The 18,236-nt window shown below is 39.3% G+C and overlaps 1 protein-coding gene across 2 annotated transcripts; it reads left to right on the top strand.

The window, feature by feature from the left end:
- Positions 1 to 1,460: 1,460 nt before the first annotated feature.
- Positions 1,461 to 18,083, top strand: COPB2 (COPI coat complex subunit beta 2). 2 transcript variants are annotated; one of them, XM_074911681.1, is made up of 22 exons: positions 1,461 to 1,593; positions 3,223 to 3,360; positions 3,966 to 4,052; positions 5,801 to 5,927; positions 7,009 to 7,157; positions 8,379 to 8,525; positions 9,792 to 9,891; positions 10,073 to 10,215; positions 10,437 to 10,636; positions 11,216 to 11,326; positions 11,609 to 11,697; positions 11,778 to 11,884; positions 12,167 to 12,310; positions 12,989 to 13,119; positions 13,421 to 13,628; positions 13,861 to 13,971; positions 14,766 to 14,980; positions 15,254 to 15,346; positions 15,426 to 15,606; positions 15,742 to 15,810; positions 17,197 to 17,283; positions 17,715 to 18,083. In XM_074911681.1, the coding sequence occupies exons 1-22, from the start codon at positions 1,591 to 1,593 to the stop codon at positions 17,808 to 17,810; spliced, it is 2,736 nt and encodes a 911-aa protein (XP_074767782.1). In that variant the 5' UTR covers positions 1,461 to 1,590; the 3' UTR covers positions 17,811 to 18,083. The 2 variants fall into 2 exon arrangements, with proteins under 2 accessions (XP_074767782.1, XP_074767781.1); XM_074911680.1 differs by having other exon boundaries at positions 17,194 to 17,283.
- Positions 18,084 to 18,236: the final 153 nt, after the last annotated feature.

The raw sequence follows: 18,236 nt of genomic DNA, 5'->3' as shown, positions 1-18,236 counted from the left end.
CCTCACCAGTACAGAGTACAGGGGGACTGTCACCTCCCTACTCCTGCTGGTCACAGTATTTCCAATACAAGCCAGGATGCTGTTGGCTTTCTTGGCCACCTGGGCACACTGCTGGCTCATGTTCATCTTTCACTCACCTTGCTTGCTGTCTTTGATTCCCCTGTAAAATCCTCATCTCTCTCTGGACAGAACCTCGTTGAGGTTTTCAAAGAAAAATATACAATGTGTGCTGGTTTTCCTCCATTACCTACATTCTCTAATAGAGGTATCATTCCCCTACATCTCTTCTTTAGTGTTCCAGCCTGTTTTTTCAGTGTTCCATCTCAGCTGCCTAAAAATCATGAATTAAGACTCAAAAGTCATTAATTTCACTCATTACTTCTAAGCAAGCTTATCTAAATTGTACATCCTGAAATTCTGTTCTCAAATGTTTAAGCATTATTCTACAATCACTATTATAATGAACTGAACGTGAAAAGAAAGCCTTAAAGGAAGCTGAAAGTCACTTGTAACTGTTGACAACAAGGTGCCCCTATTTTCGCATCAGGCATTTCGCTTCTCACTTATTTTCATTAAGCTTTCATTTTTTCGGATTTTAGGTAATCTGTCTTTTCTGTCTTTGCTCTCTTAGAGTGAAAAACAAGAAGAGTTTAAGTAATCTCTGTCACCCTTTTTGTTTATGTCCTTCAAACTGTAAACACTCCAGGGCAATGTAATCCTCCTCACCGTGTGGTAGGGTAGACAGAGCACACAGTGCTCCTAATCCCCAGGTGAACACTTATCAAAAGGAGTATTTTCTTTAACTGAATCCTGATGAATGTAAACATACTCCGATCCTTTATACGATGAAACGTGGGGATTGCAGTTTTTAATTAAAGATGGAACATCAATCTGGCAGCAGTGCTGGGAGAAATTTTCTCAAAAGTGGTTCCTTCTGCTTTGGTGCTTCCCAGAATCTCATTCCCCACGGCGTTTCTGCTAGATGCTGTTTGGGGCTGCAGTATCGGCAGCTTCAGCTGACACAAAGATTAGGAAGTGTGCCAGGAAGCCTTTCACATCTGCAAGGTCTGCAGAACCGGCCAGGCTTGCGTCTTTCTTACGGAGTGGGAGAGGCAAGCTGGGCTCCGTGCAGGGGCTTGCTGCAGGGCCCTGCCGCTCGCAGCCACCCAGGGCCCGGCCGGGGGGCACCGTCACCGTAACGCAGCAGGAGAGACCCCGCTGAGGGGCAGAGGGCACCCGAGGCCCCGTCTCCTCTGCAGGTGCCCGACAGCCGGGCAGCGCCCGGCAGCTCTCCTCCTCCCCAGCAAGGCCAGGCCGCACACAGGGCTGTGCCGGACAGCGCGGGCCTCGCTTCGCCACGCGCACCGCCGCGACCCTCACGGCCGCCCTGCGGGGACGCTGCCGCCTCCCCGCTCCCCCCGCTCCCCCCGCTCCCGGCTCCCCGCTCCCCGGCTCTCGCGATCCCCGGGAGCTGCCGGCGCTGCTCTCGCGAGAGCGGCGCTCCCGGAAGCTCCACGTCGGAGGGTCGGAGCCTGCCCGGGGCGCAGCGACACCTCAGCCGTAGGTGCGGCCGCGGGGCGACGCGGGGCCATGGTGAGTCCGGGGGCCGCTCCGACAGCGAGGAGCGCGGCGCGGCGGGGGTCGGGCCTGGGGCCCCGGCCCCAGCGGGGAGGGTTGGGGGGCTGCCCCGTTGGGTGCCGCGGCCCGTTAGTGACGGGCTGCAGCGGGGCTGCCCCAGCGCGCTGCGCGCCAGCCCCCGGTGCACGGCGCCTGAGAAATGCTCCCTGAGCTCCTCGGTGGGGTCGCCCCGCCCTGCCCCGCGCTCTGGCCGGCTCCCCCCGCGCCTCCAGAACAACGGCGCAGCGCAGCTGGGCGCGAACTGAGAGCGAGAGGCCTGGCAGGGGTGGGGGCCTGAGCAGCCGCCCCCAGGACGAGCCAGGAGCCAGGCCCGGACCCTGCGGGGCCCTTCCGCACGCTGCTGGCCCGGCCTCCGGCACCTGGGTTTGCCTCTGGGCGGGCCAGGCCAGGGATGGCTGCGCAGGGTATGCTTGCTCTGGCCCGGGCTTCCCTGTTCCCGTGGTGTCTGAAGAAGGCGTACTGTTCGTGATTTCAGTTTAGTAAGAAGAAAGCATTTGCAAGTCGCCTAGCATCGTTATGCTTGAAGTCACAGAGCAGATCCCTTGGGCTGTGTTACCAGTGTGGTAGTCATCAGACAGACCTAACAGTTGTCAGAGTGTTTGAGTCCATGTTGCATTTAACCTCTTAGATCAGCCATAGTCTGGTCCTTTAGCAGCAGCAGCAGCAAAGAGCAGCTCCAATGATAAGCACAGAATCCCGTGCAATTATCTTGCCTGCTTTTCTGATATTTACAGCAGGAGAAATAAACCGCAAGTACATTATCTACCGTCAGATGCTATGTCTGTAAGTTAGAGGTACAACACGAGAGCTCGATATCCTTCTCCTTGCAGTGTGTAATATCTGTAACTGCATGTTTTATTAATGCTATTTAGCTACTAAACACATGCAGCATTCTTTGATCAGCTCTTACCCATAAGTTCTCTGAGGTAAAGTGTCAGCAGCATTGTGAGCCCAACAGTCTTTTGAGTGTCTCAACGAATCTATAATGCCTCAAATATTTTAGAAAATCACTTTGCTATACTTCATACCTTCTAAAGACTCTGACTTTACATTGCTAGTGGTGAAAGTGGAAGGTCAAAGTCTTCTCCCCAATTTTACAACATGGTGTTCCATTCTGAAACTTAATGTTGGAACTGTGAACAGAAGTAAGTTTATAATGGGCAAATGTTGTTGTGTTCTGTTGTGATAACTGTCGTTCTGCCTGTTTTTTCAGGTGAGGTAGCAGGAATATATCATTTGTATTAGAAGCACATTCACTTACTTCTTCAAGGACAACAGGAAGATGTGCAGTGCATCTTTTTTTGACTGTGCTGGAGATACTTTTTATAATATGAAAAAATTCAGAATTTTACAAAAGTAAATTAATGGACCTGTTGCTGTTGGTGGGGATGTGATGTTTCCAGAAACCACTACAAAAACAAATAAGCAGATGGATAGAAAAGAGTAGTAGTCTTCTGTCTGCCTGAAGAGCAGGATTGACTTCTTTTATTCCAAGGGTTATCTTCAGGCTTTCCTTCTTCTATCATATTTCTGTGCCAGTTTTATGTTGAATAACTCAGTATTGTCAATTCTTTTCCTCTCTAGCCTCTCCGACTTGATATAAAACGGAAACTAACAGCTCGGTCTGACCGGGTAAAGAGTGTAGACTTGCATCCCACGGAACCATGGATGTTGGCTAGCCTTTACAATGGCAGTGTCTGTGTTTGGAACCATGAAACCCAGGTGATGATTTTGGATTTCCTTTATCATGAAATCTTCATAGCTGACATATGTATGAATTCTATTTTTCAGTGCTAGATACATAAGAAAATTTTAAGTCACTGCCACTAATTGACTGTACTCCCCTGTCTTATTACAAAAGATACTATAATAATAGACAAGGAATATCTTTAGCTGTGACCTTAGTGATGTTTCTTTTCCTATAAATTTATTTTTCAAGAATTACTTCCTTTGTGGATACCTTGCAAACTAACACCTTTCCTTCTGAAAGATTAGATGCCTCTGTCTTGTACCTGCCATCTATATTTGTGAAAGTTGTAGGAACTGTTAGATCTCCACCTATCAAGTATAGTTGAAACTGGGCAGCAGCTCCAAAAATATTTAGAGGTGGGGTTGGGTTAAGAATGAAGGGAGTACATAAAGGTGATCTTAAAAGAACAGAGCAGGCAAGTATGTCCCTTCTTGTTCCTTTTAAATAAAAGTGTGCATGTAGTGTTGTAGGATTCTTGGAGAGCTGCCAAAGGCAATATACTGGACACTTAAGAAAAGAGCTGATTTCAAAACTGGTATTTTCTCCAGTGCTATAAACTTACTATTTTTATTTTTAGACTCTGGTGAAGACTTTTGAAGTGTGCGACTTGCCAGTGAGAGCTGCCAAATTTGTGGCAAGAAAGAACTGGGTTGTTACAGGAGCTGTAAGCTATCATTGTCTTGTGATTTCCATGTGCAGTAGTACTTTCTCTAACTGATATTCATGGCGTTCCTTTGTGCATCATATAATGTGATTTGATACGGATTTGTAGAAGAGAAAGGAATAGTTCACTATTCCAGTTTCCCCCAAATTTTCTCCTTTAAGTGAGCTTAGAAACTTAAAACTTTTCATTTCAAAGCAGAACAAGCTAATATGCTGGTTAATTCTGCATGGTAGGGCAAGGTAGATCTAGATTCAACTTTTACTGTCAACTGGAACACACTCAGCACCCAATTTTGACTAAATAGTAGTAGTGCTACTGTAACTAGCATGAAACGTGACTATCCTGGGTAAGATGACTTAGAAGTTACTTTCTACTTTTGTTCTTGGTTATATAAAACATAAATTTTTTTAGAGTTTTTCTCACCTCTTGAAAAATACTGTGCTTTTATTCAATGAGTCTGCTTTGAGGGGAATAGTTTTATGCTCATCTTGGTAACACATTTTTTTGATGGAATTAATGGGTTTTTTTGTCTAAATTGAGGTAATGCCTACGTTTTGTTGTCTCAGTTATTTTTTTTCTAGTCTTCTGCCCTGTACACAGAGTAAAACATTTCTTGTCATTTCACTGTCTTGTGCTGCCATGACCCAGTTACTTCAAGTGCACATAAGTTAGCACTGTTTCACAAGAAGTGCCTCTTTGGCAGCACAAGAGTTCAAACAGCTGCACAGGATCTGGATTAGTAACTGATGAATATTAGTCTCCATTTTTATTTTTATCAACTTAATTTCACCTGGATCAGTTTCTTGATCTGGCTCAGTGTGCAGATGTATTTGTCCTAGCTTTCTCAAGGGAGGCTGCAGTACAGTAGCAAGAAATGGTAAGGAAAGGGCAAGAGAGCTGCATTCAGCAACAGGGCCAAGTCTTAGTGACTATGAAAATGTGACCATAGTCATTACTTATTCTTTGTGTTCATGTTCCTTATGCTGATAGGCTGGTCTCAAAAGAGCATACTTGTCCTTTTCTGCCATTCCAAAGAGTGTTTTCTCTAGGTGTTGCTGCTTAAACAGGCATGTATGTGAAAGAGGAAAAGACAAGAGTGGAAAAGTAAATGCTTTGGATAAAACAAGTAGTGTAGAGTTTATCACTAAGTTTCCTTTACACTGGCCTTGTAAGTCATGGTTGCTTTTTAAAGTTTTACCTGGCATTTTATTCCTTGTCAGAGAGGTCTTCAAATTTATTTTTTAAAGGTTTAGGACTACTGCTTTTAATAATACTGTATTTGAAATAAATATGCCCTCCCCCAAAAAATAAAATCTCACTTCAAAAAAAAAAAGTTGAAATCACCTTTCCACTCGACTTAGAGCTACAACTTTCCTCCTGGCCCCACAGCATTAATATTGTTGGAAATTTTATGTTGGAGAACCTTGGTTTTCGTTTTCATACAAAGCATTAATAATTTTAAAAGCATTTCTGCACTTTCCTTTATTTTAAATACATCTTTTAAAAAGGAAATTTTAGTTGAAGTTTTTTTCATTTTGTAAATGCCTTGGTATAGGATTGGGTAATTTATAGACTTCTGAATCAGAGTATAATTTGTCATTAGCAATGTACAGAAAATACATTTTCTTAAACATCTCGATGTTAGAGGCTCTTCAATGATGGAATGTTTTTTCTAGCTGCCCTGAACTGAATATAAGGTGTATTATACAGAGTACTATTGTAATGGTGGCTTTTCTTCCCTTTCATAGGATGACATGCAAATTAGAGTTTTTAATTATAACACCTTGGAAAGAGTTCACATGTTTGAAGCACATTCAGATTACATTCGTTGTATTGCTGTGCATCCCACACAGCCTTTCATACTGACAAGCAGCGGTAAGAGCTCTTTGGTATATTCTTATATTTATTAACTAGCTATTTTTAGGCTTACGTTTCCTGTCTGATGAGGGATTGCATGTTTCTTCCTTTTTCTGCTGAAACAAGAATCCTTGAGTAAGTAGCCAACATGACAGTTGTCATTTTGTGTTACTTAATTGCCAGGTGCATTCATGGCTTTTTTTAATGGATTATCAACTGTACTTAAAATTTAAAATGTAATATCTTATGTTCTTGTCATAGAAGACCAAACAGCCTTGTTGCTTAATATCTTGCAGGGGAAAGGTTCATATATGTGCTAATCAGCTGTTATTTGAGAGTTTGCCACACTGAAGTTCTGTTTTTCGAAAAAATTATATAATCGTTTAGAGTATGTTTTCATCTGACTTGAAGCAATAGATAGCTTTCATCTTGTTTCCCAAAATACCACTGAGTTCTCTGTTATTTGAGGCAATCTATGTTACTCAGGATTGGAAGATCACAGTATCCTAACAGATCTTGCCCAAAATCTACATCGTGTTACTCAGTCCTTTTCATTTCTGGAAACTTCACTAATGAAGTCAGAGCTCTGCAAGAATGCAGAGAGCCTTGTGAGTCGGAAGCACTGTATATTTCTGTCTTTTGCTATTGAAGTTAATATACTGGAAATAAAGGTACTAGGAAGGCAGCTTGGTTGGCTCTGCTTCCTGTTCCTTAGCACTTATCAGAGTAGGCACTGCAGAAGAAAGCACAGGTCCAATTCCTTAATATCTACTCAGTATTTTAAGATTAATAATTCAATACCTTAATATCATTTCCTAATCTCTGTTTTTAAGACAAATTTATTTCTTACTTAGTTTTTTCACCATTTTACTGGACAGTCTTTCTGAGGAACTTGTACTCCCTGTGGTCCTTCTTCAGGGAAGGATGGTAATCTTACAGATGAAAATGACATTATTAGCAGTGCCTCTAATCAAGGGGGAAGGGATGAGTGAACCTTTAACTTGAAGTTATTAAGTATTATGTACATAAGGATATGTTTAAGAAGGTAAGTATCAGAATATATTAAACTAACTGAAGCTTGGTTTGGGGTTTTTTTCAGATGACATGCTCATTAAACTCTGGGACTGGGATAAAAAATGGTCTTGTTCTCAGGTGTTTGAAGGACACACCCACTATGTCATGCAGATTGTGATAAACCCGAAAGACAATAATCAGTTTGCCAGTGCCTCTCTGGATAGGACAATCAAGGTAGAGAAACTGTATTTTGGGGGGTTTCAGTCATTAAGTAAGTATATGACAGAGTACACAAACCAATAATACTGTATGGACAATGGCTCAGAATTCTTAAAAACGGGTGCAATAATAGTTTTTATAGAACAAAAACCTGAACGTTGGTCAAGTTACTATGCATCTACTATGTAATTCAGTAAATTTACAAGATTATATGTCACCTAGTCATGGAAATGTAGTTCTCTAAACTTAAAAGCACTGCATATCCATTATGTTACAAAGAAATATTGGGGAGAAGTAATGGTTATACTGTCAATGAGTAGTTTGGGAGAATTGAAGCTATTTATATATAGTGGGTAAAGCCTTTTAACTATGTGCATTTGAAAAAAAATAGTAAAGTCATTTCTCCCGTTATTTTCATGTCCTTGGCTGTCTATCTGTTGAACTGTTTCCAAAGGTGTCTTTAATCTTCTTATGGTAGACCCTGATGAGTCTCATTTGCTATGAAACTGTTACTAAAGTTACTTTATAAAACTGTTACTCATTTGCTATGAAACTGTTATCTGGGTCTATAGATTTACAGCCATCTGAGCAGTGAGACTTCCTCACATTCCCTATAAATTATTAGTATATTGGCTGTAAAAAGCCAGTTTTGATTTCATACATACTCACATGTTGAAATTAGGTACGTATAAATATTGATTTGATGTGATAATCATGGGAAAATAGCTGCATATCTACAACTTAACTTGCTTAATTTTGAGTCCTCATTTAGCATGACATTTAACATTAATTTAATGTAACTGGAAAAAATAAAATTCAGAACACAGTTGGGAGCAACCTGTGTATGCACAAGTAGTTAATTGATTTTCCTAGGTCTATTAATTAATTTTGTAAACAGATACTACTTACAAACAGTGTCTTACATGGGTTTATGTCCTTAAAAAAAAAAAAAAAAAGTTGAAAGAAACTTAATTCCATTATTTTGAGGTGTGAGCACATGTCCCCCTTGGCATGTTATTTCTGTTTATTTGTGGGGGGAGGATTGGTAGTTTGATAAAAGTTGTTCAGGTTCTTCACCTAAGAAAACAACCATGTCCTTGGAACTCCATATTCTGTATCTTTGGAATTCCAAATTGCATCTGAATACCTACTCTGTTTGGCAAAGTTGACCTGGGTGCAAAAGATTGATAACTATATGCAGTTGGATTTTTTTGTTGGGTTTTTTTTTTTGGGAAGGTGTGGCAGCTTGGCTCTTCCTCACCCAACTTTACTTTGGAAGGCCATGAGAAGGGAGTAAACTGCATTGACTATTACAGTGGAGGAGACAAGCCATATCTCATTTCGGGTGCGGATGATCGGTTGGTTAAGATCTGGGACTACCAGGTATGTGTTCAGCTCTTCATAAAATTTTATGCAGACTGCCATAGTAAAACCATTAGTGAAGAAATAGAAAAAGGGAGAAGGGACTTGAATACACCAACAGATTTTCCTCATTTTCACTTGGAAAGAAGGAAGTGGGAAGGAAATATTTCGTGACAAGTTTTGGTGCTTTTTTTTAAGTGAAGTCTTTGTTAACCCTTCAGAAAACCTGCTGTGAAGTTAAAGAGCCTCAAAGTTAAGTTTTAGAAATAAATTTGAGATAAGGTTTCTATGTTTAGCCTTATTTTTTTTCTTGTAACATAGTAATCCCTGACTTTTGCACTTTTTTTGTGGATTAAGGTGCTCCTCTTCTATGTTCAAATGTAAATATTGTTCATGTATCAACTCTTCCCATCCTTCTCACTAAATTTTTTTTTTTTTTAATTCCCTTCCCTCTCCTTTTTCATCCTATGCACATTTACACACATGCATGTGCTTCTACTTGACAGTGTGTAGGCGTCAAGGTGACTTGTTTGAGTGCTCTACAGGAAAGAGAGGTTGAATCCCAGGATTCAGTTCTGTGGCTGGAACGTAGAGCTCATAAGTTCTTGCTATATAGAAGTGTACAAATGGCCAGAAGGGCAAGACTAAAATTTGTTAGGTAGTAATTTCTGGTTGTTGAAGCATATCGCCCTAGAGTAAATCCAAGCTCAGAAGTTAAAGCTAGTGCTGTTAATTTATGTATGCACTGCAGTAATGACTGTTGCATAACAGTGCTTGAAATTTTGTCACCATGTACAGTTCTGTAGTCTAATCTTGATAGTCTAAAGCATAGTAGACTTTTCTTTTACAACTGTGTGAATGAACTTAGTGAAGACAATATTGTATCTGCCTTCACCTGTCATTAGATTCAGATGCATGTTTTGCTCTGATGTTTTGCAGTGAACTTTAGCTTTCTATCACTTTAATCTGTTGTGCTCTGAGAAAGCACATCATCTAAGCAGAAACCTATCTGAAAATAGGTCAAAGGAAATACTGAAAAACTGTCAAAGGAAATAAGTATTTTCTTCTGGGGAGAAGAAGTTAACTCTATGCAGTCACAGTTTTTAATATGTCTTATGCTGTTGTTTGAGCGTCTTGGAAATAAATGTTACTGTAAGAAATTTAGAGAAATATGTTTATATGTTTCCAGATAAATTTTGGATTTGGGGGAGATTTTTTTAAGAAATTAAGGCAAAAATGTACCAGCATGTTTATTATATGTACCTGTACTTTTAACTTTTTTTGCAGAATAAAACATGTGTACAAACACTGGAAGGACATGCTCAAAATGTGTCATGTGTCAGCTTCCATCCTGAATTGCCTATCATTATCACAGGCTCGGAAGACGGTAATTTTGTATTTTAATATATTAAATTTTATCATTAAATAATTAAATTTTAAAATATCAATTTTAATGATATATAAAGGACAGGGTGAGATCTTACAGGAGAACTCTTGGTGGTGTGGCTACACACCTTCTGCCTTCGCATTGTGAGGAGATAAAAGGCATGTCTTTGTTTTTCCTTTAGGAACTGTGCGCATTTGGCATTCAAGCACTTACCGCCTGGAAAGTACCCTCAACTATGGTATGGAGAGAGTGTGGTGTGTGGCCAGTCTGAGAGGATCCAATAATGTCGCTTTGGGATATGATGAAGGCAGCATTATTGTTAAGGTACAGTTAATGATTTGAAATGAGAAATGGTAATTTGTCAGTATCCTGTGTACAGAGCAACTGACTTCTCATTTGTGATAATGAGTAAAATGCTGAAAAATTGTCATTTCAATTGGCATTTTTAGGCAGAGCCAGGGTATTTCACTAGGTATGTTCAAATGGAAACAAAATCAAGAATGTGTTTTCTCCATCTGCTAAATTCCTCATGCTACACTTCCTAGCTTGGTCGTGAAGAACCTGCAATGTCCATGGATGCAAATGGAAAAATTATTTGGGCTAAACATTCAGAAGTCCAACAGGCTAACTTGAAAGCTATGGGAGATGCTGAAATCAAAGATGGAGAAAGATTGCCACTTGCTGTAAAGGATATGGGAAGCTGTGAAATCTATCCGCAGACAATTCAGCACAACCCTAATGGACGGTAATAGATTTTAGAACAAAATACTTCAAGATTTCTCATTTCTCTTTATTTTGAAAAATTTTTGAATTAAAAAAATCAGTTGCATGTGTGCTGGTAGCTGGTGGAGAACAGGTGAATCAGAGCCAGACACTGTAAAATCAGAGGAATAGATGGGCTTCACCTGTAAGGGCTCACAGCTTCAACACAGAAGTTGGACACTAGGCAGGGGAAAGAAGTATGCAAACAAAATGTTTAAGGTAACTGCAGAAAAACACATCTTTATTTATCACTTCTTTTGAATTGTTTTTTTGTTAATAAATAAGCTAAATTAAAAGAAAAGGTAAAGGGGTAGAAGGTAGAAGAGCCACTCGGTGGAGACCAGAAGGAAGAGGGAATAATAAGTAGCTAGCAACATGACACAGAAAAAAATCCAGTTCTGTGACTTTTGCAATATAGGAAGCTCTTTCATCCTGTCTGTGTTTGCAGTGATTATATTGGGCTAGGGGCCTTGAACTTTTCCGATGAATTTGTGTACTTGATCGTGCCTGTTGAACTGAACACAGGTACCTACCTGACAGATGCATCTTTCTCATGCTCTAGGTTTGTAGTAGTGTGTGGTGATGGTGAATACATCATCTATACAGCTATGGCTTTGAGAAACAAGAGCTTTGGTTCTGCACAGGAGTTTGTATGGGCACACGATTCTTCAGAGTAAGTGTTGCAGATTTTTTCTTTTGTATTAATTAATTAAATTTGCCGCTGCTGTTTTCAGGCTGTACAAATGGTAAACTGGCCTGAAGATGAAAACCTGTGTGGATACTGAACTTTCAATAACTGTCCTGCTTTAAAATTTTCCATTTGTAGCACTGTGCTGATTTTTTGAAGATAAATCAAATGTAGTTGTTTTGTAGCAATTTAGGATTTTAGTAATTTGCTACTTTGGAAGATGAGTAATTTTTTTTTTTTTTTTTTTACAACACAACCTCTGTTTAGATATGCCATCAGGGAGAGCAACAGTGTTGTAAAGATATTTAAAAATTTCAAAGAGAAGAAGTCATTCAAACCTGATTTTGGAGCAGAAGGTAAGTATTTATTTTAAAAATAGATATGTTGGCACATTTTTTGCACAATGTGGATTTCTTCCACCTTTATTTTCTTGCAGGCATCTATGGTGGCTTCCTGTTGGGGGTCAGATCTGTTAATGGTTTGGCATTCTATGATTGGGAAAACACAGAATTGATTCGCAGAATTGAAATTCAGCCTAAACATGTAAGTTTGTAGATGGGACTGAAGGTGTTTACCTGCCTGTTTACTGGGCTTTTTTTACTAGACTGCTGATTTTCTTGAATGAAGCTAAGCTGTCAGTCATAACATAATAACTTCTTAAGTTTATCTCAGTCATGCAGCAGAAAGGGGAAAAAAAAATCCCTGTGTGTGTTGGCTTCTCAGGTCCTAAAGTTTCTGTTAGAGTTAGTATGCTTTAATTTATATATCCTCATTTTTTAACCTGGAGTCTCTAAAGCAGTGCCATTATTGATTCTGGCGATACAGATTTTCTGGTCTGACTCGGGAGAGCTTGTCTGCATTGCTACAGAAGAGTCATTCTTCATTCTGAAATACCTATCAGAAAAAGTTGCAGCAGCCCAAGAAACACATGAAGGTGTCACTGAAGATGGAATTGAAGATGCTTTTGAGGTATCTCTATCTAAAAAACGGAATAAAACTAGAGATCATGGAAGCAGGTCTTCCCATAGTATAGCAAATTTAGTCCTTAACATAGTCCTATTAAAGTTCAGATTCCAAGACACTGAGTACCACACAGTATACGTCTGCCTGAGCAACACCACTAATCATTTTATTTGGGTTCCCTGGGGAGAGTGTCCCTGTTTGAAAGCCAGCATGACAGATCTTGATGCCTGCATTTCTCTTCAGATGTTTACTATTCTCACAGAGCTTAGAAGTTATGCTTAAAACACACTTCTGGGTAGTATGTTTACATAGGTTAAACTTTTTCTGCAATTTTCAAGTTTTGAAATTTATTGACGTTTGAGCAGAAGTGAAAAAACCTCGTGCTGTGAAACAAAAATTTCAGAAGGAAGGTTGTGTTTGATTATCTTGCTCAATGCTTAGTTTGGTGCATGTTTCCTAGCTTTATTAGTTCAGTTAAGAATTAAGGTAGAGATTTCATGTTACAGCATTTTTGTAAAACTGAAAGCATTATTTATGTACTTGAAAACTGTATCTAAACTTCTTTTTGCAACTTGTCCAACTATTTACTTAAATATAGAATATTCAATTTAATTTGAAAATACAGTTGTCTTACTGCTATCTAAAAGTATCTTTTTATGTATCTAAATCAAACTTAATTTGCAGGTTCTTGGTGAGATTCAGGAGATTGTGAAAACAGGTTTGTGGGTAGGTGACTGCTTTATTTACACCAGTTCTGTGAACAGACTCAACTACTACGTTGGAGGAGAAATTGTCACTATTGCCCATTTAGACAGGTAAGTTGCTGCATCAGGTTTAAAGAAACTGTTACAGGTTCTTTCAATGAAGTTAGGACAAGGTGAGCCTTGTCACCTGCTTGCTGTGCGTTACTACTTATTCTTATGTATAATGCTAATGTAGGTTCTGAGGCAGTAATGTAGTCTTGGAGGGAATAATCAGTGTTACTTGAAAGTGTCTATATAGTAAAAGTAGAATTTTTCATGTGAGTATTCTGGCAACTGTAAGAACTACTGGATTTATTTATAGACTGTTTGGTGGTAGATCTATTCAAGATGAATATTCTTCGGTTTGTTTCAGAACAATGTATCTTTTGGGGTATATCCCTAAGGACAACCGACTTTATTTGGGTGATAAAGAGCTAAACATTGTTAGCTACTCTTTGCTGGTCTCAGTGCTTGAATATCAAACTGCTGTGATGAGAAGAGATTTCAGTATGGCTGACAAAGTTCTTCCCACAATTCCAAAAGAACAGAGAACCAGAGTTGCACACTTCCTTGAAAAACAGGTAAGAAAACTACTTCCTAGTTATCAAAAACTTAATAAGTAAGTTTATTCACATTTCTAATTGGGTTTGCTAAGCAAAACCCAATCTTGTTATCTGTAAGCATAAACTCCAGTTAATCACTCGTATTTATTTGAGAATACTGTAACCTTCTGTTAAGAGTTTTTTTGTCAGAACTTCTAGGATGCTGTTTGACCTGATGGATCACAGCCTTACTTTCAGATTTTTATTTTAGGGCTTCAAACAACAAGCTCTTGCAGTATCTACAGATCCAGAGCATCGTTTTGAACTTGCTCTTCAGCTTGGAGAATTAAAAATAGCTTATCAGCTTGCAGTGGAAGCAGAGGTAAACATACAATTTTTGGTGATTCATACTAATTCTGAGTATTATCATGAATCTAAGAGGCCTTGTAAAAAAAGACTGGTATGTGGGGATGCAGTACAACTTCCTGAACACTATAAATGCCTCCAGCTTCCTCAATGAAGGTCTTCTGCCTGTAATTCAAAGGCATCTAAGCCATGGGATGGGGACAGAAGAACGTTGTCTGCTCAGAAAGCTACAGGAACTCCTGGAGAATATAAAACTTGAACCAAGCCTTAATCTTCAATATTTAACAGTGAGAGGAAGAATGACAGGACTGAAGCCTCTAGGCCTTTGTTCCAGCCTTGGCAAACTTTGCCTGCTGGTCTTCTTAGGGCATCAGTCTGTGATTTGTCCCATAGCCACTATTCCAAGAATTGATCTCTCAGTTCCTACTGTAAAATGATGAAGTTAGTGATAAGGAATGTTAACTTAGTTACAGACTTTCTTACATTCTAAAGGTTAACTTGGGAGCTTTAGGATATTGTTACTGTTTAAATTTCCAAAGTTATTTCTACCTCTTCCTTCCCTGTTTAATGAAAACCTGGTTTCTTTATGTAATGGTATAGCTGTTTAATGATCTACATATAACACTCCCTGTATCATGCTGTGAATCTGCAGTAATCATAGTATTTCAAAGGGAAGACTAGTGTCATGGTAGGATACAGCACCTTCATGAGTAAACTTACATTTCCATATTGAGTGCTCTGAAAATCTTTAAATGTGAGGGTTATTTTTTGTGTTTTCTTTCCCTCCCTCTCCCTTTTTTGTACCATTAGTCGGAACAGAAATGGAAGCAGCTTGCTGAGCTTGCTATTAGTAAATGCCAGTTTGGCTTAGCCCAGGAGTGTCTCCACCACGCACAAGACTACGGAGGACTTCTGCTCCTGGCCACAGCTTCAGGAAATGCTAACATGGTGAATAAGTTAGCTGAAGGAGCAGAGAAAGATGGCAAGAACAATGTTGCCTTTATGAGCTACTTCCTGCAGGGAAAGTAAGTACCAAACATGAGATTCAGATTGTTTTGTTCTGCTTTCCAAAATGCAAAGAACCTCAGGATCTTCAAAGGGTTAAATACAGCTAACTTAAAACTTCCTGGAGGAAGATCATGGCATGTGCCTTTCCAGAAAAGCCGACTCTATTTTATGATGGCTGCTATGTATAAAATCTGAAATGAAAGCACTTTAATGTAATAAACAGCTAACCTAATAGAAAAATTTGTCTTTATTAAACTTACTGGTTAAAATCACATCCTAAAATCTTCTAGGCTTGATTCATGTTTGGAACTCCTGATTAAAACTGGACGTCTCCCAGAAGCTGCTTTTCTTGCACGGACATATTTGCCAAGCCAAGTTTCAAGGTAACCTCAAAGCATATGCAGAGTGTGAATAGTGTTGCCAAAATTAGCTGTATATAACAGATACGGTTTGCATCCCCAGAGTTGTTAAACTGTGGCGAGAGAATCTCTCTAAAGTCAATCAGAAAGCTGCTGAGTCCCTTGCTGATCCTACAGAATATGAAAATCTTTTCCCTGGATTAAAGGAAGCTTTTGTTGCTGAAGAGTATGTTAAACAAAGTCTTGATGACTTGCGGCCAGCCAGGGAATACCCTCTTGTCACTGTAAGTAAGAAGGGAGCTCTTCTGTCATCTCTAGAAGGAAAACATTTGGTGCTGCGTGAATTCAGCTTAAAGCAAGTCAGTGCAACCACGTGAACATTCCATGAACATGTGTTTTGGTGCCTTTGTTTCTTTTAGCCAAATGAAGAAAGAAACTTACTTGAAGAAGCAAAAGGCTTTCAGCCCTCTGGAGTAATGGCACCTCAGGTTAGTGTTACTACTAAATTATGAACTCTGAGAGAGGCAGAAAACCAATTTCAGTTGCACATACAAACACTGCTCCAACTGCTGCAAGTTTTCAAAAGCTCAGTAGCTGGAACCTGGAAACTTTTTATATTACAGCAGTTAAAAATGCTTTCTATTCTTTGCTAGTGTACATGGTTATGAACAAAGACTATTCCATAACTGACTAGGAATCCTAACCGATTACTTGAAAACCTGTTCTAATCAGTATCTGAAGTAACTCAAACTGATTTTTTTTCTTGACCACCTCAGTTATCCACGTATTATGCAGAAAACATGTGTTTTATATATAAGGTATAAGCACACAAATTGAAACGAACACTTAAAATGCTTGTCAGAGCTTAAACAAAAGATGACTTCTAATTCTTGCTTATATCAAATACATGTTACATTTGAACATGAAAATCAGTGTGGGAGTTTCTTAAAGATAATGATATTGGCACAGCTCTCAGGCTAAGAACTTCTAAAAACTGCAGTGGAAACTGAGGGAGAAAAGAGTCACAACTCCATTCTGTCTGGGTTTTTTGGTGTAGGAGTTGCACTATGAAACTTCATTGACAATTTAGAGAAGCTAGCTTACTTTCAAGTATCTTTAGTGGCTGTTCACTTATTGTGTATCAAAGAAAGTATCATTAAAGCAAAATCAAACTTGTGTGCATGTTTGTTAAAGAAGATACAGAAATAGCATTGCAGAAGTTAGTTCTAATTTGGTTCAGATAGTGTGCATTAGAAGCTGAAAACAAGACCGCTGATGTTGGAAGTTAATGGCTTCTTAGAAGTCCTTAAATGGTTGTCTCTTACAGCCGAGGCTGAATATGGGAAGTTTTGTAGGATGTAATTATATAATTAATCTAAATACAGTTAACCACAGCTTCAGTAATGGTACTAAGTGTTGATTAATCTTAATACAAAACTTGTGCAGCAGTGAAATGAGGAGGGTGTTAAACCAGTTACTGGGTATAGAGCACAAAGGCCAGCAACAGAACTGATTTACCATCTTTGCTGAAAGGGCTGTGACAGTCTCAAGTAACCTAATCTCTCTTCTGCTGAGGTCATTGAAAATCACTTAACTTTCTAACAGCACTTCAATATTTGAAACTAACTGATACTTTCTGGAGATTGTATCAGTTTCATCATCAACTGCTTTAAATAAACTGGGTGGTGGAACAGTAGTCTCCAGTGGAATGAGGACTAGAATGCTGACTGGCTCTGAAGATGTGGCTCAAGAATTACTGAGGGAAACTTTGAAAGAGAACCAGGGAGAGAAGGGGATTATAGGTCTGCTGTTTACTTGCCTTTGTTGACAGAATTTAAACTCAAAAGAATTTATGGAATCTTTTTCATTAGAAGGCTGAAGAACCAGTTCCACCTCCTAAACAAGAAGTGATGAAGACAGTTTTGCATAGCTCTGATGTACTTCCAACAAGAGATCAAAAGGTACTGAAATATATGAAGGGAAGTATAAGCACTAAATTCATTTTACATTAAAGACTTATAATGTGATTAAACCAAGCTACTGGAAAAGGTCACTGTTAATAGACCCAGACAGCTTTGACCAGTACAGTGTATGGGTCCATTCATGTTGCAGGCAGAAACTGCACACAGTAATGAAGAGCAGGTCCTACAGCCTTGTCGATTTACAAGGAACAAGGGTGGAGTCCAAAGGTAGTTGGTCAGAACATGGTGAAAAGTTGCAACTCTGAGAGCTGCTTTCTTACCGAGCAGTCAGCTTCTCTGTACAGCTTATTTTAACTCTTATGTTCCACCTGACTACCTCAGCTTTGCAGAACATACCAATCATACATCCTATACACTGGCTAACATGTAACTGTAGTAGTATTCCCTGATCTAGTCTTTCCTTTTCCTAGACACTGCTGGACTTAGAAGATGACTTGGATAACTTGGATCTGGAGGACATTGATACCACAGATATCAATCTGGATGAAGAGATCTTAGATGAGTGAACATATTTTTTAGGTGACCACATCTATTACTCCAAACAAAGGAGTGAAGTTCTGTGGACTATGTCCCCCAAGTGAATTTGATTTTTATACTGCAAGTGGACCATGTACATGTAGAAAGATGGGTAGACCCAGCAACTTCAGTATGTTGAAGCTCAAGATGTAGGCCTGCTCCCATGCACACTAAAAGATGTTTTCATTTATCAAGCAGTTCAATAAACTTTTAAACATCCTATTCCTCAGTTCTCCATTTACTAATAAATCTACTACTCTCAAGCCCAGCTTCAATAGTGTGTATTGCAAATATTTGAAACAGGAGCACTCTCACCTTAACCTGCCTTTTCTCAGCATGTACACTTAGGTATAGGATTACTTTTTTTAGTTTGTCTAAGGATCAGTAGCTCAGTCTTCCAGACAACACTTAAGTCT

The sequence above is a fragment of the Athene noctua genome, chromosome 8, assembly GCF_965140245.1.
Source record: "Athene noctua chromosome 8, bAthNoc1.hap1.1, whole genome shotgun sequence".
NCBI lineage: Eukaryota > Metazoa > Chordata > Aves > Strigiformes > Strigidae > Athene > Athene noctua.
Note: the sequence above shows the minus strand (reverse complement) of the source record. Positions and strands in the feature narration are given on the sequence as shown.

Excerpts from the sequence above, each read along its gene's own strand:
- COPB2 (XM_074911680.1), top strand. Across the intron at positions 10,637-11,215 it reads CAGCACAACCCTAATGGACG|GTTTGTAGTAGTGTGTGGTG; the intron begins GTAATAGATTTT and ends CTCATGCTCTAG. Across the intron at positions 11,885-12,166 it reads TTGAAATTCAGCCTAAACAT|ATTTTCTGGTCTGACTCGGG; the intron begins GTAAGTTTGTAG and ends CTGGCGATACAG.